This window comes from Excalfactoria chinensis, chromosome 3 (assembly GCF_039878825.1).
Source record: "Excalfactoria chinensis isolate bCotChi1 chromosome 3, bCotChi1.hap2, whole genome shotgun sequence".
Lineage (NCBI taxonomy): Eukaryota > Metazoa > Chordata > Aves > Galliformes > Phasianidae > Excalfactoria > Excalfactoria chinensis.
Genome location: NC_092827.1, coordinates 40365523 through 40391181, shown reverse-complemented (window position 1 = coordinate 40391181; position 25659 = coordinate 40365523). Strand labels below are relative to the sequence as shown.

At 45.3% G+C, this 25659-nt stretch overlaps 1 protein-coding gene across 2 annotated transcripts; it reads right to left on the bottom strand.

Moving 5' to 3' along the window:
* Window positions 1–3036: 3036 nt before the first annotated feature.
* On the bottom strand, window positions 3037–23880 carry PRDM1 (PR/SET domain 1). Of its 2 annotated transcripts, XM_072332900.1 has the most exons (6): window positions 23599–23880; window positions 16894–17013; window positions 13498–13750; window positions 4605–5713; window positions 4167–4295; window positions 3037–3745 (listed from the first exon to the last, which is right to left on the bottom strand). In XM_072332900.1, the coding sequence occupies exons 1-6, from the start codon at window positions 23878–23880 to the stop codon at window positions 3170–3172; spliced, it is 2469 nt and encodes an 822-aa protein (XP_072189001.1). In that variant the 3' UTR covers window positions 3037–3169. The 2 variants fall into 2 exon arrangements, with proteins under 2 accessions (XP_072189001.1, XP_072189002.1); XM_072332901.1 differs by lacking the exons at window positions 16894–17013; window positions 23599–23880 and adding an exon at window positions 14015–14023.
* Between the last annotated feature and the right edge of the window lie 1779 nt (window positions 23881–25659).

Sequence of the window (25659 nt, the reverse complement as noted above, 5' to 3'; positions counted from 1 at the left end):
AGGCATCCTCAAGTGTCATTACTTTTTGGCTGGAGGTTTTGGGCCTGGACGCTTGACCTGCCCCTTAGGTTTGGTTCGTGTTCGCATCTCAGTGGTGAGCAGCAAAAACAGATCCACATTTGTTTTGAATGCCGTTCCCACCACACTGATACAGGGCTAAGTGGTCTCAGGCTGACATTCTGAGTGTGTCATTGTGGTCCCAGTGGTTACAGTTTCAGGCCAGAAATGACAATCATTTGGAAAAATGTAAATGAGAACCCTAGTCGTATATCTTAGAGGCACATAGCATTCAAGCATTTCCATTGAAACACTGAAAAAAAAAAAAAAATTAAAAACCCCAACTTTTTCTTTTTTATTTTCCTAAGGTATTGGCCACAAGAGCGTGCCGTAATGAAACACAACCAGGGTGTTTGGCGCTGGCATTGTTGTTCGCCACTTTCAATCATGGAAAATCGGAGCCCACAAAAGCAGGAGTCAGCATTGTTGGAGACATCATCGCCGTCAGCGCACAGTGTGCTTGCGGCCGGGAGGGGAAGGCACCCTGCGACGCGGCTGTGCACGCACTCAGTGCAGAGACATTGAAGACAAGTGAAGCATCAGTAAAGCAATGAACACTTATATTTAATTTACATTTGACAATTTGCACATAAATAATGATGTAAACCAATACGTAAACATATGATAGTTTGTTGTTCTAGCAAAGTAAAAAGCCTGTTAACTTTGGTCAGAGTCTTTCTTAAGAGAGACAAAAAAAAAACAACCCCAAAACACTGTTGATTGTTGCTACATTCACATGTAAAACTTCTAAGGGAAGGGGGAAACAGTAAAGAGAAGTAACAATTCTTAAAGCTGATGCATATAAATTCTTGTAAAATTTGTATCAAATACAAGAAAGCACTACAGGCAAATATAGGAAAAGTGTGTGTCCAGTGACAGAGTAATGATACTTTGGTTTATCCTACAAGTAAGTACTATATTTATGAACTATTGCTACATTTAAAAGATGCCAGCCTCACAAGTTGTAGGAGTGGAAATGTAATGAACTGTAGTCCTTCAAAAGCTGTATGTCAGGATTGTCGAACCAAAGGCATTAAAATAAAGTTCCACGGGAAAAGAAAACCCACCAAATCCTGGACTGATGAAGTGGGAGACCTTACAACTTATAATAGAAACAGACAAAAAGATTCAACGGAAGGGGAAGGCTGTGCTAATGCTACCGACATTGATGTGAGTTGACGATGCAACTCGTTAATGGCAGGGTATAATGAGACGGGGAGGGGCTCACTAGAGCTCACCCCCACTGACTTTCAGCCTACCCTTCACTGTGCTCTGCACTCACACCGTGTGTGTGTAGTATTTGGCTTCTTTTTGTGTTCTTTTGGTTAAGTTTTCTGGTTGCTTGCTCACTGCCCACCCGCCTCTATCCCCCCAGTACACACTGCCAGGAGAGCAGGGCACCAAGGACCCCAGTCCTCCAGACACGGTTCCTCCCCCTTATTTTGCCCAGACTCTCCATGCGAGTGGCATTTCTCACATCAGGTGTTTGCAAGTTCAGCCCCTCAAGGACAGCCCTGCACGTGTACCTGCAAGCGATGAATGCCTTTGTACAACCTTTTGGTTTTGAGGTCATTGGTAATATGCAAAACTGGATAACATTTGATTTTCACACTTAGATGAAAAATAGGTTTTATTACATGGTTTGGCTCACAACTTAAGTGGTATAAATATATATACATATACATATATAGTATAGTGGTATAAATATATCTATAAATATACATGTACTCTTTGCTACACCTCAAATGTCACCATATCATCTTTGGGCTTAGCAAAACAAAAAGATAAAGGACGTGCATTCTATCTTTCCCTGTGCACATTTTGGTTTCTTCTCTAAAGTAGCAAAGCATTTAGATAAAACAGCATTGTCTGCACCACTGGACACAAGCACTGAGGTAATTGTTGTTCAACAACTTTGCAATGCCCTTTTCTTCTTTAATTAAATTAACCACAAAATGTACAAACACAAATACTGAGAAAAATCTGAGTTGTACAGGAAGAAAAAAAAATATATGTATGTGCCAGAAAAGGACTTTTTGTTCCCCACTTCTACACCCAGGCAAAGTGGGAAAGAAAAACGCATGTAAAACCAAACCCCTTCTTGCTCAGGGAATCTGACCATTTTTTGTGTCCCCGGAAGGCTCTGGCCAAAAACAAACAAACGAACAAACAAAAAGAGAGAGAAAAGAAAGAATTCTGCCGAAAATCTCCCTTGAGGCAGAATATGAAGAATATCGGTGTGTTGGCTTTTAAACCACCATTGGAAACAAAAGCATGTAAGTGATATTTTATTTTGGAAGAGCCACTTTAAGCTGATGCATTCCTTTGGTCATAAAGTTACGTGACAAGGTGTGGGGCTATAGCTGTTCTCTACAAACCTACGGTATCGTCCGTGCAGGTGTTTGCTGTGTCACATCTGTTCTGGGTAGAGCTGCGGGTACAAGAACCTCTCCTGCCCTCAGAGAGGCCCAGGCAGCAGTTTCTTCTCTGCCTACTGCTACCTTTTCTTTTTTTCTTCTTTTCAATTCCGATGGGGTAATTTGCACATAAAAGTACCCAGCATTTTTTTTTTCAGACTGACTGATCTAGGATTCTGTATGTCAATGTCCAGCTTTGGCAACAGAAAAAGAAAACACGATTGTTTAAAAGACATTGGTACATAAAACATGGTTACTGAAAACCCCAGTCTTAGGTTCTTAAAGCAGATGTGCAGGAAAAAAAAAAAACCTCTATGAAGAATGGCCATAAAACAAAAAATAAAAACACTTAAAAGTAAAAATTACAATGAATTTTCCAGTCATTGTAAACATTTTTCTAATTATTGCTTTTAGAATGATAAATTGCATAATAAATTATGAAGTACTACCATTGAAAAAATAATTACGGATAGATGATTGTCTTTTAGTAACTGGCGAGGCAACGCACAGTCCTTTGCCTCTTTTTATGCCCTGAGAAAACAGTAACTTTGGAGTTCCTTCTTTCAGCTGGAGAGCGTAGGGACACTACTGTAAGCCAAGATTGCTTTGCAGCATTGAAACTATGTACAAGCAACTGCTACAGGCACCCTGACTTGCCAAGTCATAAATAAAAAAAATCACTTTGCCAAAAAGTCTTAAGGGTCCATTGGTTCAACTGTTTCTTGCTTGACCTTTACAGGTAACAGAGGTAGTGGGTGACCGTGAGGCAACTTCATAATTGACATATCTGAAGACTCGTAAAGGTTGCATCCTGAGGAGATAAGTCCGTTTCCCAGGTTCCTCTGTAAAGATACTTTGAGATTAGCTCCTTCCATTTCCCTTCTGAGCACGGTCAGTATATCCTTCTCCACGATGGACGTTAAGTCGATATTGTCCTCCACCTCTTCCAGCTTGTCGGCATTGTCACTGATGTCGAACTTCTCGATCTCCTCATTGATTCGGTTCAGCTCCTCCATCGAGAGGCCGGAGGCTGGGGCGACAGGGCAGTTGCCCTTCAGGTGGACCTGGAGGCTGCAGAGGTGAATGTAGCTCTTGTGGCAGTGGATGCATTTGTGGGGACGCTCCCGGGTGTGGAGACGCTTGTGCAGCTTCAGGTGCACGAACTGGGTGAATTTGGCTGGGCACAGCTTGCACTGGTAAGGCTTCTCTCCAGAGTGGAGCCGCAGGTGGGTTTTGAGATTGCTGGTGCTGCTAAACCGCTTGTGACAAACCTAAGGGGAGTGGCAGAGAAACACCAAGTGAGTGGGAGGGGATTTTATGCTTTAAATCAGACACCTAGGAGGAGATGGCAGGATGAAGCAGCGGCTTTTTATATCTTCACACTTTCTCACCAGGGGAAAAAAAAAAATCCCCAGCTTTTCTATTTCAAATATTGCTGAATAGCATTTTGAGTGTGGTGATGGCAAAATTGTATCAGGCAGATGCTGCCCTAGCAGGCTGAAGGCAACCATGCTGTTTCACAGACACTGGTACACCAGGTCTGGAAACAGCTGTGACACGGATGTGAATCCTTAGCAGTTGCCGGTTTGTCACGCAGCTCGCCACACGGGCTGTGCACAGAGGGCAAGGAGGGCACCAGCCCTGCTGTCCCGTCAGCCTCCAAGGGAAGCTGCCTCTGAGTGTGTTACATACCTGACACTCGTGGGGCTTCTCTCCCGTGTGTACCAGATAGTGCTTCTGGAGGTGAGCCAGCTGTGTGAAGCCTTTATTGCAAGTCTGGCATTTAAACGGTCTCTCTCCGCTGTGTACTCGGAGGTGCACCTAGGGAGAAACAAAGCAATTAACAAATAGCAGTTTCCAGTAACGCAAAGAAAGCACTTTCAGATGTCTTCTAAAGTTAGCAGAAGCCTCTCACTGCCAAAACGCACTGCTATCTAGTTAATTAGGTGGCGTAAATGTTAAGGAATTGTCTCTGCAGCCACCCTTTCTTGGTGGGGGATGCAGTATAAAGCTCAGACTGACCAATAGCCTGCCAAGCACCAAAGCCTTGTCCCCGCTTTTCCTAGAAAACCTACAGGGAGAAATTGGAGCCTTGCAGTGAGCCTGCGTGTCTTAGTCTCCACCACCTACCTTCAGATTGGAGAGCTGGCCAAAAGTCTTGGAGCAAACGTTGCATTCATACTTGATCTTCCCGTTCTGCTTCTTCAGTGGGTACGGGAGGGTTTTGTAACCAGTCACATTCCTCTTGCTTTTAATGAGATTCATGGCTTCTTCACCGCCGGTGGCAGCCAACACCACTGAGGTAGGTTTAGGTTGCATTATGTGTTCTGAACTGGCTGCTGTACCAGCTGTGGGTGACCCGCTGGTGGGGCTGCATGGCTTGTCCTTCATGCTGGCAGCAGCGCCCGTGATAGAGAAGGCACTGTTAGGTGCTGGTATGAGGAAGTCTCTTGGATGATCGGGCTGCAGCAATCGACGGCTTCCTTCGCTGGGCAATGAGCTGGGGAGTGTGGTGGGGTTCAACATGTGGTGGGAAAGGCTACCTCCACTGAGCAGGTTGCCATAAAGGGGATACATCCGTGGGAAGAGATTGAAATTGTTGATGCCGTTGATATTGTTCAAAGCGCTCAGGTTATTACAGCTCATATTGAATGGAGGTAACAGAAATTTGGGGTAGTGAGGGCTATAGGATGGTAGAAAGGCGGATGGGAGGTGGCTAGGGGGAGCATATCCAGGATAAGAACCCAATCCTTCTGAGCCATAGGATCCATTCAGGTATGAGTATGACTCTCTGTGCTCTTGGGAAGTTGGTGCCAGAGGTGAAACTGTGACCCCTGGGCTGCTGTGAGGGCTTGAACTCTTTAAACTTTGGTCTGGACTGCTCCTCCCGGAAGGACTTGGTGTAGTAGATGACTGGATGGGTGAGTGAGTAATGTAGCTGGGTCTGTCCATCCCATACGCTAAGGAAGCTTTCAGATAGTCTTCTGGAATGTGAGGTCGGATCGGGTAGACAACTCGAGGGAAGAAACACCTCTCTGGGCTATAGTTCTTACGCAAATCATCCAAGTCCTTTTCTGGAGTAACCGGTGAAATGTTGGTCTGGAAGAAGTCTTTCCCTTTTGGAGGACTGGATTCCATTTTCAGGATTTCTTTCACACTGTGCTCCTTCTTTGGGACACTCTTCTGATAAAGCTCATCTTTATCAGCACTGTGCTGCTTTGGATTAACGTGGGTTTGTGCTGAAATACGAAGACAAGGTAATTATTTAGATAAGCCACCTTCATTATCTCTTTTCAAAACACAATTTAACTCCTACAAGCTTAGTGGGAAGGATGGGCCACTGCCAGAGATAAAAATAAAATTAATTCACTAAAAAATAAACTTTTGTGCAAAAAAAATCCTGCTGGCATGAAGGCATTAACAAACAAAACAAAATAAAACAAAACAAAAACAAGAAAAAAACAAAAACACTGTTAATTTAAGGGACAACTACCAGTTTGTACAGATCTGGACAGTGATTCATTTGCAGAGCGATAGTCTCTGCTTTGCAAACTGATTTCTCTGTACTTTCCCCTTAAATTCGACCAGCTTCACCGCTGGATATCTCTTCAAGCTGTACTTCTAGCAAATGTGGTAACAAGCATTTCCTCACAATACAGGTTTACCAGAAGGACTTTACAGAACACAAGCTCCCAGAAATGTTCCTCACTAAAATAACAAGGCATGACAAATCGGCTTTTGCCAAACCGCAGCAGTCACTTCACCAGCCAGTTCAATTACTTACAGTACCAAAAAGCCCATGACTGGCTAGGATGAAAGCCTTCTTCAAAGAGAAGGTATTCTCCATCAGTAAACAGATCATTACTCATTAAATATACTGCTTAGGAACATCTACAACAAAGCAGACTATTTACTGCAGATTTCTGTGGCATTCAGTCTATGCAAAACTCCTCTGCTTACAGCTGTACTTTATAAAAAAAATGCTGAAGCAAAGCAAAAGAAAGCAAGACTGGTTGGCTCCAGCTTAAGTTGAAATGTACTTTAAAAAAAAAAAAGAAAGAAAGAAGAAAAAAGAAATGTGCATTTAGAAGGAAATAGAAGCTAACATCCATTTGGCTCAGTTCAGCACATACGCAGACTGTTTGTATTCAAAGACTCTACCTTCTTATCTGGACATAATATAATACAAACAGCCCACTGGAGGACAGAAAAGAAAGAACCCTACTTGTATCTAATCTCCCAAAGTTAGCAGTTACATAATCACAAAATGATGACTTGTAAGATGTTTTATTATAGGGAAAAAACTACAGGAAGGTTTCATCTTAGTGGTTAGCTATGCGCAAGGTTTTCCATCAGGAGACGCAAGTCAGTGCTGAAGGTACGTGACTCCAAAGTATCGCAGCCCTTCTGCCAAATTTCTGCTTCTGTGACTGACAGTTCTTCCTTTGCTAACTGGGCTGAGAAACAGTTGTTTCTAATTTCTGACGGACCGGCTAAACCCAGTGAGGAAGATGGAAACAGGCAATGACCACACCGCTTTCAACGCAGATTCTTTGCTTCACTATTCACTACCCTCACGGCATCTATCATTTGGCAACATTACCCTATAAGGCAAAGAAACTGCCATTTATTAAACGTATCCAAGAAAACAGCTGCTTTCAAAACATGCTCCTGCTCACAGCAACCCGCTTTTACAGTAGCATCTTTTTTCAAACAGCATTTGTCTGGCAGCAAGCACATCTAATTTGAGATATGCAGGCAGATTGTCTATGGTCAAGTTGCAACGGAATGTGATTGAACATAGACGTGGTCAATTAAAGTATTCATGATCAAATATAGGTTGTGTTGTACAGCAAGCACACACGTAATTGTGCAGATGGCTTTCCGACTACTTTATTCGACGTTAATGTTCAATTCAGAGCTGTTTCAACAACAAGCTGACAACAGGTCATGTTGTCTGACATTAGAAATCATCCGCTTTTCTTCTGTCATTTTGTCCGTACTCGTTTCTAAATGCCCACTCGGGTTTTGGGGTAGGACATCTAGGTCTGCTAGGTTTAAGAAGCCCCCCACACTGGCACAGCGGATAGCGTTATCTCCATCTCCTTATCCTGGCCTGTCACCACGCCAGAATCTCTGAGCAAACATTCCCAGTGACACTATCAGCAACGGGAAGTATTGGGATCGGAAGTATTGAAAGCTGGGCGGGGGGGTGGGCTGGGAGAGGGAGGGACTTGTGAAGCCTCACAGCAGAATAAATAAATACCACCTTATCAGGCCACTATCAGTTTCTCTGTGGGGTCTGTCAAGCAGGAAGTTCAAATTGACACTTTTCGTTTTTAAAGAAAAAAACAAGTCCTGGGGGAGGGGAAGAGGAAGGAGAAGTGCCAGCGCTGTTGGAAAAGTGATAGAGAAACCCAGACGCCTCAGCTGGAGGAAGGGCTCTCTCTCACTGTCACAAGGGTAAAGCCGAGGGTGGGGAGGTACGTGCCTGATGTGCCAGAGAGAGCCAGTGAGGCGAGCGACAGAGAGGAAGCTCACGTGGAGAACTTAACTTGCTGTGCACAGCTGCCCAACAGCCTAACTTGACAGAAAGAAGATAGTGGTTCTTTCTTTCCCTTCAAAGCTCCCAATAAAGCCTTCCTTCCTATTAATTTTCACATGCAACAGAAATCGGAACATTTAAGGATTATTTTCCAAGTCTAACCGTGACAGCTCTCTTTAGCTTGGAGGTCATCTCTGCTCCATAAATCCCCTCCTGACTTTTCCCCCATTACCCAAGACTGAGGAAGACTCACGACACCAGAGATCAAAATACAAACAGCACCGTGTAAAACAAGAGAAGGTAATGTCAAAAGCCAAGGAGAGGTTGTGATGTTTTATGCTGAACGTGGATTTAAACCAGGGCTGAAACTGACTGAGAGGTTTTATAACCTTTCTTACTGCTCTTAAAGCAGCCACACTTCAAAGTTAGAGAGATTTATTTTTTACAAATGGATTGTTTTTTTTTAATCTTTTGTTTTTAGATTTGTTACTAATCACCATGTCTCTCTCTTACCATGCTTCTCTCTCCACCCCACTTCTCCCAGCACACACATATATAATAGATAAAGGCACACAATCTTCCAAGATCTGTATTGTTTCTGTGGTCAGGCAGGCACACAGAAAAGAAGTTCATGACGAAAGAAGAACAATGCAGTTGCATTAGCAACTTACTGATCTGAGGGGAAAAAAAGCCAACAGACGTGCCTCCTTCAGAGCCTGATCCACTTCTCACTGAGGTCAACAGATCATTTACTCAGATCTGAGACTTATGAGTGCGTGCGAGAGGAAAGGGGACAGAACTCCTGTTACTTTTAAGTATTAATGAAATGTGAGTGGAGGGGCTGCCTGAAGTCACTCCAGTGTGGGTGTTCCAGTTACAGACAGCTGCCGTGCTGTCGGTTTTGCTCAATGCTTGAGCTCCCAGCTATAGCCTGAGAAAGGCTTCATAAAAACAATGATCTAAAAACTTGAAAAACGGTTGTAGGTAGACAGTAATTTCAATAGTAATTTCAGGAGTGAAATGGTGCTGAACATTTTGAGCGGTGAAGCTTAATTATGCCAATTCACATTTTTGATCTAAATTAAGCACGCTTTTGCTAGTAGAAAGAGAACCTCGAAGTTGTGAAGTAGGCAAAACAAAGAGTGTTTCCACTCAAAATGAGAGTGGAGACCAACATTCAGAAGTCTATAATTTGATCATCTATTTTCTTAATGCGTCCAAGGCAGTGTGTCTTGACTTTGAAAACGTTTTGCTTAGAGAAGGACTTCAGAGATGCCTTCAAATAATCCTCAGTATTAAGTCAACTTCAGCCCCAAATTCTGGTTTTGCAGTGAGAACTTTGTATACAATTTGAAAATCATTTTCCTCAGCCCATTTGAAGATTCCAGTAGGCACTTTTTAAACAAATGCAGATGTTTCCTTTGGACCCAAACAGAAAAGCTTTAAAACCAGAAAGTGAAACTGACCATAAACAAAAGGGAAAGCAAAGAGCATGCGTTAGCTAACGACAAATTTATGAAGGTCAGTGTCATGAAAGCAAGAATACATTGCACTTTAAAACCAAGCATTAAAATATTCACAGAATACAAAAGAATAAGTAAAACCTCACAGAAACTGTTCACAAAGCACAAAGAAACTGCCAAGTGTTCCCCAAATATGGAACCCGTCTTCCCTGAACTCAAACTTCTTTCTGAAACTTGACCAAAATAAGATGTCACCTGCCTGTGCTTGACTGATGAGACAAACACGACATGAATAGCAGGAAGTTGCATCACATGATTGCAATACGTGAACATTATTATCAAATAGTCATGACCTGAGTCAATGCAATTGTATTTTGTTTTTAGAAGTAAAAAAACACTATTGCCCTCTCCACCCTTCTTTTCAAAATAAAGCTGTTATGATAAGTAGGAATGAAATGCTAGGTTATGTGGGATCCCTAAACAAATATCCCCAGTTTGTTTGCTAATCCGAACAGCTAGAATATCATGGATAAACAGTCGATTCCAATGCAGTAAGGCTAAGAAGCACACCTAAAATGTATCAAAATCAAATATTTTGGTCTGCAGGACACAGTAAACTTGCCATCACACTTAAAACAATTTACTGTACGACATGACAATGTCTGATGTCTCAAATCTTGATGGAAAAAAACACTAGCAGCTTCAAAACAGGCGGAAAGGAAAAGGGAATGTGTTGAAATGAGACTCAGTTTCTTCCCCCAGGACGGAGTGGAGTCTTGTTTCTACCACAGTTGTGCAACCCTCGCAGGCACCTCAGCATCTGCTTGAGGTTGTGTAGCTTCAATCAGAGCTAATCATGGCCGAGAAGGTAGGTGTGTGCTTCAGCGTCTGAAGGACTGGGTCAAAGGCCCCAGTTCATGAAAACACAGAGGACAGGGTTAAACCCATAACTAAGTGCATGCCTAATTGCTGTCTTGGATCTGGATGCTTTCCTTCTACGGTACAATTGAACTAATGCTGGAGAAGTTACCTTTAATTTGAAAGTTTGCTGTTACAGAGGCAAGTAGATGTTATATGTGGACGTGTAAATATATTTATGCTCCAAAGTGGTAGTTCTCTCATTTTTGAGGCCACTAATTACAGGAAATAAAGCCAGAGAAATTCTGATACATTTTTTCCCTGGAGGTCCATCCCGCTCTGGTACTTAGAGAGGATCTGAGGTGCTAAAGGTTAGGGCTGTGATCCCAAAGCCCCTGTGGCACCTAAAGCATCTGCCTATAGTTTAAGCTGGTAAAACTGAGGTGACACTGGATATTCTCTATCAGTGCATACCCCAGACCACCCTTCATCCCCACCAAAACTTTCTGCACAACCAAGACATGGCAGAGGGATGGAACTGGGTCTGAATGCACTGTGGTCTACTGGTGCCACTGTCCCACACTTCACTAGTGCATGTCCTAGCAAAGAGGAACCCTGATGGGATCTGAACCCTAGCTTTGCCTTCCTTCTCCTCAAAAGATGCCAAAACCAGCAGCCAGGAGGTGGGAGAGAGGTGATGCTTGGCTGCTCCTCTGAGGAAAGCCATGCCACTTGAAACACTGATATTAGTGATTCCCTTAGCTGGCAAGAGCTTTCCTAGGGGAGTGGCCAGTGGAAGGGTCCCTCAAGCACTGATTTCAGCCTCTAAGACTGCGTTAAAGTGCTTTGATGGGGCAAAGCCCCATCTGCAGCCAGAGTGTTACGTGAACAACTCAGGGACAAGCCACCTGCATTTCAGCCATAGATGAACAAACTGTGAGGAGGCCTGGGCCAAGCTCTCTTTACAATGAAATGCTGGAGAGGCTGGGGGAGTGCTTGCTAGTTTTAAATTTAACTACAAGAAGTAGTCTGGGAGGAAGGGGAAGAAGAAAGCTGCACGGTGCTGACATTTGCTTTATACTCATCTGGTTCCAGTATTAATGTTAGAAAAACATCCCCACCCGCACGGCTGCTACAGGCCCTGCAGTAAATAAGCGTCTTCGAGAGACCTCTGGACTTCTTTTTTGTTTTGTTTTTCTTAAGAAAGGGCATCGAAATGCTAAGGGTACTCAAATCTTACAGTATGTGAAGGGTTTCTGGCCTAATAGTAGGTCTCGGGCTTAAGCGTGTTCATCATTAAGGTGGAGGAAAAAAGATAAAAATGAGAGAGCTGTTACTGTCAGTAGGAGATGCTTAAAAAGCTGATAAACTTTAGCTCTTTTCTCATTTTCTTTACGTGGAGGGGTTTAACATAAATATCTAAGTAGTTTCAATAATTATCTTTAAAAGGAAGAAGGGATGCTTCAGCCTCAGTGTCTGGAAGGGAGATCCCTGCTAATGTTAAGACTGAGCTATACAACTGTTGCTCAAGACCCAGCCACTTCAAATCCAGGTATTAAACCTGCTTTTATTAGAATGAAATATTCAATCTGTTTAAACAAACCTCATTTTGACATGAGTAACTGGGTTACAGTTACTGTTGTTGACACTTAGCAAACACATTCCTTACTACTTCTGTAAGGTAACCTAAGGTGACAGAAGGTGTAAGAAACTGTGGCTGTATTTGTATATCTATCCAGTTAGTGGCCAGCCAGCTCTGGCTAGATCTTTCCAAGCTCCTCATCCATGGGGATCCTCAATACTATTGACTTGTCCCAACTGCAGGCCCCACTGGAAATCCAACAGTTCATCATGTCAGGAAATAAACCTGCACAGCTACTGGCAAACTGACATACACGCAAAGATGACAGAATAAGCGATATATTTCTTCAACAGAGAATATAGCAGCACAAGACATTCCCCCCACCCCCTTCTCTTCTTCTTCCTTAAAAGAAAGCAAATTTTCTTCTATATTGTGTTATGTTTAGTAGTGGAAGACAAAGACCAAAATCTGGTGAAAGGGAGACATTCATGGACGACAGATGTACTTTTGATTAATTTCAACCTGATGTCATTTTCATGATGCAGGGATGCATTTTAGCTCTAACGACCCCCAAAGTAACACTGATATTTTATAACACATTGTTTGTTGCCAAGTAACAGTAAACAGCCCTTTGTATACAAAAAAAAACCAAAAACAAAAAACCAAACTGATTTCAGTTTTGCTTCAAATTTCAGCATTGGCGCTGGCAGAAGGACAAAAGAATGCTCTGCTCAGTCTCAGAGCAGCTAACAGGAGGCAAGGACGCCTAAGAACTGAATAAGAAGTCAGCAGGAATCACTCCTCCTCTTCAAGGGACTCTGGGTGAGATGCCATGCAGTGATTAATGCTATGAGTAGAGCACTGAGGCTGGAAATGGTAAGAAACCACAGCGGAACCCAAAGATAAACTCCTGGAAATACCTCTTCCCCTGTGCTATTATTTTTGAACAGAAAATGAAAGCTGCACTATGCAGCCAAGAAATGAGGACAGAATACACCAAGCCTAAAATATAAGAAACCAGATGAGAAAGAACACACGAGGTTTGCTCCCAGAAGATAAGTAACCTTAGATGCTAGGCCTGAAGAACATTATGCAGTCAACATATATTTTGTCAGACACCCAGACAAAGTCATGGCACACAGCCACTTCCTTGTACAGTAAGGGCAGCACTTCTAGAAAATGACTGGACAGCTTTTCAGATATGCTATCAAAGCAAGACTTTTGTTCGATACTCTGTGAGATCTGGACTTGAAAGTGTGAACCAGCAGCTATGGTTCTAAGGGAGAGGATATCTTCAGGTTGTCTTGTCCAGAATTTCACCAGATAATGCTCAGTAGCTGTTCTATAAAGAACAGTAACTGTTGAGATTTTTAGTAGTCTGTTTACATTTGTATAGGCACAGGGAACTCATTCTGCTGTATTTTTTTATTTTTTTTTTAATTCCCCTTTTCCACTCCAAGCTACCTACTGTGACACAACAGATGATGTAGCTGTGTAATTATAGAACTTATTATTAGATCATACAGGCAGAAGAGACATTACTAGCATTCTTTGCTCATACTGTAATGCACTTACTGAAGTTCATCATTGTCAGCTCTCTGGAGGAGGGATAGTGCAGCCTCTCTGCAAAGTCTCGGCAATACCACACAAGCAGCTCTTGGTTGGCAGGGATAGGCTTGATAGTGTAGAAGTAGATGTTCATTCCATTCTGACAGGCTGCCAAGTTCTGCTCCTGAACTGAGTAGCCAGGGTTTACATAACGCATCCAGTTGCTCTTGTCCTCGTTAAATCCATCAATGAAGTGGTGAAGCTCACCACTTGAATAGATCTGGAACACAGAGGAAGTGCCTATGAGCATATATATATGCACGGTACTCAACATGCGTGCACAGAGTCCACAGTGGAAAAATGATAAGTTCAGGGGAAAAAAAGAAAAAAAAAAAAAAAAAAAAAAAAAAAAAAAGCTTTCAAGAAAAAACTGAGCAGATATTATTACTGAAGTAAGAGTTCAAGCTGGGTTTCTTCCCATTCCAATTATGATATTCTCTGTTTTAAGAAAAGAAATGCTTTTCAAAGGCAAGGACACAGCTACCTTTTCCATCCCTGCTCAGCTTGTGTAGCTTTGCCAGTACGGGCAAATCAGACACAAAATCTGAAACGCAAAGTACTCTCCCTGCCCGAGTCCTTTTCCCGGTGCTATGATCAACAGCTGGGCGATACTAATGACTGCAGGTCTGAGTGCATGCTTGCATTAACGCTTTGAGTCACCTGTGTATAAGACTGACTGGCTGTGCTACGTCAGAGTCTTTCTCACCTTTTTCTATGGCCTCTGTACTTGCAGTTTCCTACCACCCCCGCCCAAAGGTTTAAACTATGCAAACATCCTCCACCCCCCTCCCCAGAGTCCTAAAGCAACACTTGCTCACAGTTGGACTGTAGCCCTTTTGTAGGAAGGCTGGGCGAGGCAGAGATGAACTTCACCTGCCGTAACTCAGCGAAGACCTGGAAAGAGGCCAGTCGATGAGAAGTCACTTTTCCTATCAAGGGACACGCTCTGACTTGTCCATGGAAGGGAACGAATATGTGGAGCTACACAGTGCTCTGTAGCTTGGGGGAGAAAAAGTCCCAGTCACTGGGAGAAGTTGCTGTTTCTTAAAGTGGGAAGAATAGGAGGAGTATGTTTAAAAAAAAAAAAAAAGAGAGAGAGAAAAAAGGAAAAACCCTCCAGGAGACTCATCTGTTCCGGACACATCCCTTGCTCTCGGGGAGAACTGGCTCCACGCTGGATGAAATGGAGTTCCCCAGCTTGCAAATTAAATGACTGGGCACATGAAAGGGAGCAGCCTGCCCCAGTGACAAGTCTCCTTGGGCAGGAAATGCCTCCAGAAGGAGAGACACAACACACAGCTTGTTGCAAGGAGGAGAATGCTGGGCGGCCTGCTCCTGCCTTTGTGCCCACACCATCGGATGGGCATGCCGGGCCTGCCGTCCGCCTGGACCTCTCCTCTCTGCCTGGACCTCTCCTCGCTGCCCCGACAGCCGCCAGCGCTGAGGGGCGAGGCAGCCTGGCCCTTTAACGCGGGCCATAAACACCAGAATCACTTTCTTTAAGAGTAACTTCCTGTAAACTGAGAAGGGGGAAATACATGTGGCCTCATCAAAGCGGCCTGCGAGAGATTTTGCGGTGTGTTTGTTATGAGAAAATGGAAGGGAGATGGGTGAATTTCTGCTGTCTCAAGAAGAGCCATCAAAGTTTCTCCGCTCACCCCAGCTCGCAAACTTCCAGGAACGACGCAGGGCCGCAGCACTCAGCGCCCTGCCCTGACTGCTCCCCAGGGCCAGCATGGGATGGGACAGGGCCTACACCCCCGCCACCCTGGCCTAGTTGCCCTGCTTGGCTCCCACTTCTTCTGGGTAAGAAGAGAGCAGATGTGCTGAGTCACAGTGCGGTTCCCAGAAATGACGCTGGCCCCGCTCCCCTCGAGCATCCCCCTGCGTGCTGCAGATGTTCCTGCGCCCACCAGCGAGCCAGGAGTGCCTTCAGCAACATGTGGGAAGTTATCTCCCACAATTTCCTTTGCATATGCAGGCCTGCTTCAGCCCCATAGGAAAGAATTCATCTTCAGCGCAGCAGTATATCTTGAACGAATCAAGAGATTATAGCTGGGAATTTAATGATGCTTAGATGGCTCCTAGGATATTAGTTCCAAGGATCCCCTTGCTTAAAATCACATCACGAAAATGATGTCATCTTCCCCACTGCCATGTATGAATGAAGCAAGATGGTGAGCAGCTCCGATCGCAGAGTCCTCTAAATTACAAACCACTGGCAGGGCTAGGGCCAGCACACTGATCTCTTCCTATGTCAGACACGAGCTCCAAAAACTTCAGCTAAAAGAAAAGCGCTGTAGCCCAATGAATGCGAAAGCAGCTGCCTGCTTTGTACAAACACTCATGCAAATAAAACTGCCTGTGCAATGCTGTATTACATTGCATGAGGATGATCAGAGAAAACCAAAATGATGCAATTAGCTAGGAAGAACTGTGCTTGCCCCAGGTTTCACCTGGATGTGAGGTTGCGATGTTGCTATGTGGCAGGGAGGCACCTGGGCACAGAGGCTTGGATGTACTCCCAAATCCACTGACTTAGATGCAGCCTACATGGCTAAAGGCAGCAAAAAAAAAAAATCCATGGAAGAAATGGGGCTTAAAGAATGTTCCCTAAAAATTAGTATTGGGTCTGCAAAGGAAACTGAGGATTATGTTAATTGATAAACTGGAGGCATATTCCCCAACACAGAGGCTCATGCCAAAACAAGTTGGCTGGTGCTCCCTTCCAACTTACAATGATGAATAGAAATTAAGCATCACCTGTAATGTTTGTTTGCACTTACTTAATGAATTTTCTTTTCTCTACGATTCGTGGCTTTGCTTTCTGAAGCAGACTAGAAAAGCCTACGGCTTGAATTATACATGCTGAAGATCACCACCTCTGTGCTACAGCAGTTCTATTCAACAACAGGAAAAAATACCCTAAAAGATACCATGATTCCAAAGAAAAAGATGATGCAGTACTTTCACAACTTCTTCATGGCTGAAAAAATCAGGTATACCTGACATTTGCATAAACAAGAATAAATTTCTACTGTGAAGAAATTCAAGATAACCTGTCCCTACAGCAAGCAGCAGAAATTATTTCTTTATCCCACCAAGTACTGATCTGCTTCAGAGGACAGAGCCAGGAAGAGCTGGGTATCTCCCTTGCTCTCTCCACCTACACACCCAATATATTCAAGACAGGCTTACTCAGCATAGCTCACCGTGTTCACCCTGCTCCTCCATGGCAGCAACACACAAAAGTTGCCCCCTGCATTCACACAGGTCTGAAGCAGGAAGTGACCCAGCTTTTCAGCTGTACTCATTTAGTGATCTGCTTACTGCAACAACATGGTGCTGTTTTTTCCTGCTTACCCGCCAAAAGTATTTTCTGTTCGCATTCTTGGGAACCGTATCGCTGGTATAGATCTCTCCTACCAGGGGTCCAAAGCGCGTTCCTTTTGGGATGTACTCTTTGCTTATAACTCCAGTGACCTACAAGAAGAGCAGCACAGGATCAGTCCGTTGCCAGCAGAAATTGATAATTCTTCCTTCCTCTCCCCTGCCCTGCAAACTTACAAGGTTAAACAACTCATACATGAAATTTTTTAGCGGCAGGTCAGCAAAACAGAAGTATTTTAACAACTGTGCTGGATGACCAGCTTTGTTAGACACTAAAGTCTTACCAAGATGTATGGAAGCCAAAGATGAACACTGCCTGAAAAATGTTTTGTAGAAAAACAAGGAGAAACACTAAGCAAAATACATAGAGATTTTCAAACAACTTTGTAAGTTACTTTTCTTATTAAGAGGGAACCTCTAGAGTCTAGTTCCAGTAAATAAAAATATTCAAGAACTATCAATCACTTTGCTGCTACGTAGCCAGCTGCAGTTAGCAATTGGAATGACCGCCTTTCCAGGTCAAAACGAAACTTTACCCCTACTCCTCTCAATCCACACCCCTCCTTGATAGATAAAAGGAGAAAAACAACAACAAGACCTACAATTGTCTCATCAGTAGTGGCATACAAAACAGAACGTGAAATGGCAGTGGGACATGTACTCACAGATCACCCTCTTTTATAGAAAGGAGGCAGCAGTTCCGGTAACATATGACAAGTGGGTTTGGTCAAAAAGGCGTAAAGGTTTTGATGAAAATGCTCCACTGCTAGGTCTAAGAAATGTACTCTAGTTGCTCAGCTTCCTTCTTGACAGTAATTATACCAAAAAAAGTCACTGACCACAAATCAGGAAGCAATTCATCATTATTCAGAAGAACGTGCCTTGGAGTAACCCTTTGCAAAACACTGCTGAGTTATTGGTTTTGTTCCTCTCTGTTTCTCACCAATCTTCCCAAATTTAATACATCCAAAGAACGTTTTAAAACAGCAATTCTGTAAACCAGAAACCCAAGACTATGTAAGATTGACCCCGCTGCTCAGACAGTGGAGAAAGAGGATGTTAAAAAGCCCATCAATTTGGTATTAAAACCAAACCTTCTTGGCAAAACATATTCATCATGTTCCCTTCACACATCTTGCCACTTAATAACTGTCTTTTTGCTCATCAGGATCTCAGAACAAGACAGCAATAGCAGAGTTTGTTGATAAACACTGAGAATGGGGATTACTGCTGTCTGTACTCAGCAAGGAATCAACATTCTTACCAAAGCAGATTAGCAGTCACCAAACCCTGTAAATAGCTCACTTCAGAGAGCATTTCATTTCTTCCTATAACAGCCCTTCACTGCAGAAGATGGTAAAAACCCTGAACTGCAGACAGCACTTCACAAATTAGCTAAGCCTTGTGATTTTCTCATGCTACATTTTCTTCTGTTGCATCACCTTCGGTGTGAGAAAGGGAGAGACAGAGAAGTACTTGTCTGTGTACTGGTTAAGATTAAAAATCCCAGTAACCAACTAATGCCTGGCATAATTTCATGTGAGATGTCAAAATAAAGGGAACAAATAGCAGCCCAAGCATCAAGGAGATAATCCACCCGGAAACAGATTGCTGGGTGTATGTGGCGTGGTTGTTGTTCACGCTTGTCTGTGTTCTAACGTGTTTCAGAACACCACAAAACAAATTAAACGTCAACAGTAAAAGCAGTTAAATGCTCCATTGATCTGTGCATCTGGACTGAAGAGACAAAAAAGGGACTTCCAGAAATTTTCCTACACCTACCACAAGCTGAAACAAGCTCAGTGGCTCAGTTTTATTTTTGTCTTGCTTGTACATTTCTCATAGAGAGCTGAAAAAGGCAGATGTTCTTCTCATCTTCCCCATATATCTTCATTTACATCCATCTGCCCTCTCAAGAGAAGTTCACTACCAAGATACAGCACACCCTACCAGTTTGACTGCAAGGTAGCTTGAGCTTTTTTTTTTTTTTTTTCATGGTTTTAAAATATCTTGCCCTTAATTAAAATGACTTTAATGAAATTCTCAGAATCTCTAGAAATCACTCCTTGAACCAGTCAACTTGAAACACTCGCTGTGCACTGGCACTTCTGACACAGCAGATGCTTTTTGATATCCACTTCCATAGAGTGTTTGCTTCCTCCCCACAACACGAGGGCAGCTTCTTACTCCCTACTATCAGAAGGTGATTTTGGCAGTAGTTCTAGACATGTGTGTATTTGCTCTGCTGAATCAGACTAAAGCTGCCCAGCTGATCTCGAACCAAACGTGGCTTTCTGGTACCAGTGTCCCCAGGAATCAGTGCTGGTGGTGGAGGAGGGCTGCCTTCTGGGGGATGGGGATCAATGTGCCAAGCCAGCACCAGGCTCCAAGCCACTATCAGATCCTTGCACAGCCAAAAGGGCTCCTGCCCCACCGTGGCTTCAGGATTAGCTTAAAAAAAGCCCACAATGTGTGGAGCTGCTCAGGGCTGCAGCTAAACAGCAAGGGAGCTGCATGCCCAGACTGAGGGGAAGCTGGCTGCAGGCTGCCAACAAGCCATCACAGAGAGGCATTTCAGACTTGTGTCCACCAGGTGTCCTTCAGCACATTTCTCCGTCTGGTGAGACCTTCCAAAGCAGTCTCATGGCAGGGAAACAAGAGAGGAGTGTGGCCTCAGTTCTGCTTGCACTGATAAAAGCCTTCTGCACTTACACAGCCCCTGCAAGCATGCCAAACTAACCTATGCAGTAAGCAAGCAAAATGCTATTTGCAGAATATTATCTTCTTTACTGACACGTATTCCCTCTCTCTTTAAGTTACAGCCACTTCACAACTTTTAGCACTCATCCAACTGAGCCACAGACATATCCTTCCTTTCAGTAAAACATCATTTCTACTGTGAGGACTAAACCAAACCTGATATGCTGATGTTGATGCTGGATCTTAGCACTCCAGCGAAAGCTGAGAGGAGCTCTCCCTCCTTCACCATCATCCCAGCAGGAGAGAACGCACAGAGAGTGCTCTGCCAGCCAGCCTTAAGGAACAACAGCTGCACCCTGGGGCTGTGGGGAGTGGGGGGCTGCATGGTGGGGAGCCACAGACCTGGAACTGACCAGGGTCCTAATACGGTGCAAGGGCTGAGCTGCCACCATGCCCTGCTGGCCTGAGGGGAGCCCATCCAGTGGACCTTTTAATGGGCAGCGCTGGCCCCACTGCTGCCTCAGCACATCTGTCAGCATCAGCAGGCCAGTGTGCAGCACGACAAGCCCACAGTTCCCACACAGGACAGAGCAGCGCTGACTGCAGGTTCACTGTTACCAAGAGCTTTAAGAGACTAGCACTCCTACAGCTTCGTTTGGAGTGAGAGCAGTGAAATAAATGACTACACAGATGGATTCCTCAAGAGGAGGATATTTTACAATGGGACCAATAGCTTTAAAGGAATAACAAAAACACAACAATACATAAAAAAATATAAAAATCTTACTGGCCCCAGTGCGCTGTGAAATAACAGTATTTTCCAGATGCAAATCAGGACAAGCCATCATGCGCTTTAGAATAAAGCAGTAGGTCTACAGTTGTATAAACCCACCTAAATTTAACCCTTCATTCAGTTAACACTTTCTAAAAGAGCTGCCACAAGAGGAAATGTTTTCAGACTGCTTCCTCTCTGATCATATATGAATAAAATAAAAGCCTGAGAGCAAGTGTGTGAGGTACATTGGTAACAGCTCCAAATCACTGTCAGAGCAGCGTCCGCTGCTGAATAGTATCCTTATCAGAGACATGCAATAAGTTATTGTCTCACTGAGATCTGTTCTTGCTGTCAAGAGCACAGGATGGGGTGCCAGGATGGGGCACTGGCAGTATTCAAGGCAGCCGAATAACTGTCACTTGATGTTGAGGAGGGCTGTTTGGGCTATAAGTGAAGCCAAAGGGAAAAACTATTGAAAAAAAAAATGCTTTGAAATGAAAAAGATTATTCACATATGGCCTTCTTCAGTGTGATTTTGGCACCGTGTTTTGTCCATTTTTGACAAGTGCTAAAACTGGAACAAAGATAAATAATTCATGCATAGGAATAAATAAATGACTTCACGTAAATCTAGCAGCCCAGAATGTTACGAGCAGTAGTAATTCATTTTTTAAAATGCTGACACATACTGTGAGCTCATAACGAAAAATGTGTCCTTCAGAAAAATCCCCGATCGAGATCCAAGAATAAACAAGAGTATGATGTGTCATGGACTCTCTCGCAAATTCAATACGCTCTTACAGAGGCACTACTCACTTCACAAAGCGTGCGAGGAAAAGAAACACGAAAAGCAGCCCTCCCCAAACAGCAACGCTTGTACTTCCTCCCTCCTAGGCAGGCACGCAGTACTTTTCCTTCTCCAAATGGAGATACAATGCTAATCATGACAACCACATGATCTAATCATGACAGTATTTAGCATTTCACAAGCGGTGTATTAGACATGTTTTTGTCAATAAATTGACTCAGCATTTAAAACTCTCAACCAGATGAAGCCACAGTTCTCCCAAAAGTTAACAATGAAGACAGCTCACATCTGAGATCCGCTGGCGAACACGCACGCAAGCATCCCCCAGTGCCTTACCTCAGACTTTTGCAAGTGAAAAATCCCACCCTATTGCACTGTCAGGACACCGGTGGTTTTCCATGAGGTCAAAACCAGAGCCAGGCTCTCTCTGTGACCCCACAGAAGCTGGCACTTAAGAGAAACACACACCCAGCTCCGACCCCACTGAACAAAATCAAGACTTATAAGGTAGATACAAAAAAATTAATGCCTCGTGCCAGGAGCCTTGAGAGGACAAACAGGCCGTGCCACACACAGCTATCTCACCCCGCAGACAAGCAGCAAACAAGTGACCTGTCCACACAGTTACAGCACCAGAGCTTTCGCAGAAAATAAGCAAGTCCCTTTTTTACAGAGCTACGTTAGAAACAGAAAGGGCTTCTGAGTTCCCATTGCTCTTGCCAGTAGGTGCTATTCAGTGCAAATAATTGAGCATGGGGAGCTCTGGAGAACAAAAGGAGGATGTCCTATATTCAGACTCCCACTAGCAAGGAGCTGTGAGGATCATACTTGAGAAGGAAGAACTTGGAACCCTTCAGCAACTTCTCTTCCCCCCCACCTCCTGTACAGCAATCACAGCAATTCTCCCACCTCGATTCACTGAGCTCAGCTCTACCACAAGAAAACTGCATGCTGATATGTCCCAACACAGCGCTGGGAATTCTGAAAGCTCCTTGGACACTCACTACTGTGGCTGCAGATCCAAGCCCGAGCTGGGCAGTTAGTCCCTGGCTAGCTGCCTGGGCCCTGTGCCACAAGCCCATCCTTCAGCCCGGAGACCTCTCTGCATCACACAGTGAAGCTGCGGCGTTATCTCTGCCCAAAGTCAGACACATCTCACAATACAGTGAGGCCAAACAAGGTTTTGAGATTTTTTTTGGGAGCATGTCCTTACTCTGCCAAGTTCTGCGGGGCAGGGCAGGGCAGATGGGAAGAGAGGAGCGATTTTACATGGGAATTTAGCTTTAACCTCTTAGCAAACCTACCAAGCATTGTATAAGGCACTGCCAAACTCAATTGCACAGTGCCAATACCCTCTAGCTGGGGGTCCAGCCCTGCTTCTGTATGCAGGACTAAACAAGTACCTGCTTTAGAAGGAAACATTTGATAGACAGAGATGAGTGTATTCCTTCCCAGCTCTGTGGTCAGTGTGTTTAGCCAAAGCAGCAGCACAGGTAATAGCTGCCACACCACAAGTCACAGCACAAGGAGAAATGAAGGGTTGTCCCTTGGGTTATTACCCTGCTGAACATCACACCTAGCTATAATAGCTACTCTATAGGAAGGAGTAAACACAAAACCAAATTGCTCATCCGGGCTCATTTCTTTCCAGCCCTTCTGAAACAACAACAAAGAATGCACCCACTCCAGGGACACGGTTAGGACGGACTCGCACGGCCAGCTACCAGTGAAGATGCTGTCCCAGATAAACACAAGTCAACCTGAGCTATGGCTATCCTGCTGTCCAGCTTACTGCAGTCCCACTGCCACCTCCTCAATCATATGCCGAATTGAAGAACTTAGGAAGTCGGGACCATGGCGAGCTCACGAAAAGAATAAAGCCATTCCATAACCAAAGGGAAAACAAAAAGAAATAATTAAACACATTTCCAGGAATTTGTTGTGTTTTTTTGTGTTTTGTTTTTTTTTTTTCCCTCTACTTTTTTTGAAGCTATTTATTGGACAACCGAGGCACTTTAATCTCTGTGCCAGAAGCAATGAATGGTCCTGGCAAACAGCAGTCTAGAAATTGGCACAAGGAACCACCCCGCAGTTTAAATATGCTTATTCAGATGCTGTTCAAATTGTGTGAAAATTTAACTGTTTGTGAATTGGCTCAGAGCCGGGTTCAGAGACAGGTTGGCTGCGATTCCCAGTGCAAATACCACACGACAGATGCCCCGTTCACCGTTTCTTAAAAGCATTATCACAGTCCCATCCTAAAAGCCAGTGGGCAGCGCTTGGTGGTGGCGTAGCGTGCGTGAATAAGGAATGGAAGGCAAGGCGAGCACACACTTTCTGAAGCGCTGTGGTTTGGCTCGTCTGACTCCAGCCTTCCCCGGGCACCGCCGCTTACCTCTTTGCAGTTTGATGCATATTTGAAAGTCAAGTTCCTTGGCAAGGAAGCCTCTGCCTGAGTGAGGGTGCCTCCATCGGCACTGGGGTCCCACGGGTGGTCATTGACGATGTACGTGCACTTCTCTTCGAAATCGGCCTCCGTCCACAAGGTCATGTCAGCATCCTCCATGTCCATTTTCATTGTCCACTCTCTCCCTTTCACCAGATTCTTGAATCTCACAGCGTCCGAGCTACACTGTGTAGCAGCCTGGAAAATAAGAAAACAGCCTTTAATCCTCATTGTCCTTCAGTGTTGTGGTTTCCGTTGAGACAGCGTGACTAATGCAGCAGTCTGTGACACTTTAAAAGCGTATGCAGGATAGCTGGTACAGTTGAGTAATAGCCAAAAAGCAGTGTGTAAACGAAGCTGCGCTGGCTGAAGCAGCGCCTTGAAATGCCAGCCTCGGTCATAGCGAGGAGGGAACCAAAACAAAGGAAAAAATCCCTGGGCTGACAACCGCTGTACCTTTCTCAGAGCCCTTCCTTAATGCCTCCAAGAAAAAAAAAGATATTCCATGCCCAAGAAAGTGCGGGGTCACGGCCGCACGACCACTCGGTTGCCTGTGGAAAGGCTGCCTCAGAAAGTGTCACACAAACAAGGAGAGGAAGAGGAAAGGAGCTGCTGTCTGCGTCTGAATGAAGCTAAAAATGGAAAGCGCATGTTGGAAGAGCGGAACCCAGCCTTGCCTTTTCCAAATGGGGAAGCCTGAACTTTCCCACCGGCTCTCAACACACAAACAACTTTCAAAACAACCTGCCCCCCCTTCCCCCCCCCCCTCCTCCTGCCGTCCCCTTATCCTTTGGCACGGGCGGCCGAGAGAGCCGACATCCTGCGAGCATCCCCACCGCCCCACACAAAGCACTGCCACACATTCCCGGGGGCCAAAAAAGCAAAGAAAAGGGGCGAGGAAAAATGGAAAAAAATAAAAATAAATAAAAGTCCTCGTATCCCTTGTGATTTGGATGGCACCTCAAGAATTACTCCCTCAAAGTACTGGACAGGATCCCTGAGTGAGAAATCCCTCCAAAGCCATTCTTTCTGTTTGGGACAAAAGCTGCGTTAACAAACACGGCGCCAAGCAGGTAGCAGGACGCTCCTTCCCCGAGGTAAATAAAGGACCCAGCTCCGCGCTCACGCCGGGCGCTCGGAACGGCGCTCACCCGGCACGCAGCCTCGTTACGCTTGTCCCGTATAGAAAACGCAGCCCCGCGACGTTCGCATCCCTCTTCCGACAAAACGAAAGGGCCGGGGGGGGGAAAGGACTCGGGCTTCCAAGCAGGGGGCAGGCAGTGCCGGGCTGCGGGGCACCGGGCTGCGGGAACGCCGGGCTGCGGGAACACGGCGCTGCGGTGCGCCGGGCTGCGGGAGCGCCGGGCTGCAGCCGCCTCCCGGCTGAGCCGTGGTCCGGAGCTCCGGTGTACCAGAGCTGGGCGCGGGATCGGCGCTGCCCGGCCGGGAAGGCTCCGCAGGAGGCTACCGGGTCGGTGCGGGGCGGGGACGGCTCGGCGCTGCTTACCGGGGCTGCGTCGGCGAGCGGTTCCGCACAGAAGCCCCTCGTCCGCGGCGGATCTCGCTCATATCTACCGAGTAAACATTGCTTCTTCCTTCCAGCCGCTGGGTCCCCGGGAGACTGACTCACACCTAGCGCCTCCGCGCCCTCCCGCTCCTCCTCCCGCCGCAGACAGGTGCTGCGCGCTCGCTGCTTTTGCCTTTCCGAGACACTGGAGGGCTGAGTGAGACAGCAAAGGCTGCAGCCCGCTCCCTCCCCGCTTCGGATTCCCAATGAGGCGCCCCGCCGATGCCCGGGCGGGAGGTGGGGCGGTACCTGCGGCCCCGGCGGCCCCGGCCGTCAAGCAACGCGGGGGAACTTTGCTTCTTTCATTTCGTTTCTGGTTCGTTCTGCTCTTCCCCGACGCGGGCACCGCCTGCCCCGGCCGTGGGTACAGCCCACCGGGGCACCTCCGGGCGGACGGGAGGGCGCCGCGCTCTGCTAACCCCCCCCGCTTTACACGAAATGCG

Bases quoted from the DNA above. Each gene is read 5' to 3' on its own strand.
- PRDM1 (XM_072332900.1), bottom strand. From the start codon at position 23,880: ATGAGGATTAAAGGCTGTTTTCTTATTTTCCAGGCTGCTACACAGTGT. The intron at 5,714-13,497 runs GTAAGTGCATTA...TTCGTATTTCAG, and splicing joins GCTGACAATGATGAACTTCA to CACAAACCCACGTTAATCCA. The intron at 4,296-4,604 runs GTAGGTGGTGGA...GTTTCTCCCTAG, and splicing joins GCCAGCTCTCCAATCTGAAG to GTGCACCTCCGAGTACACAG.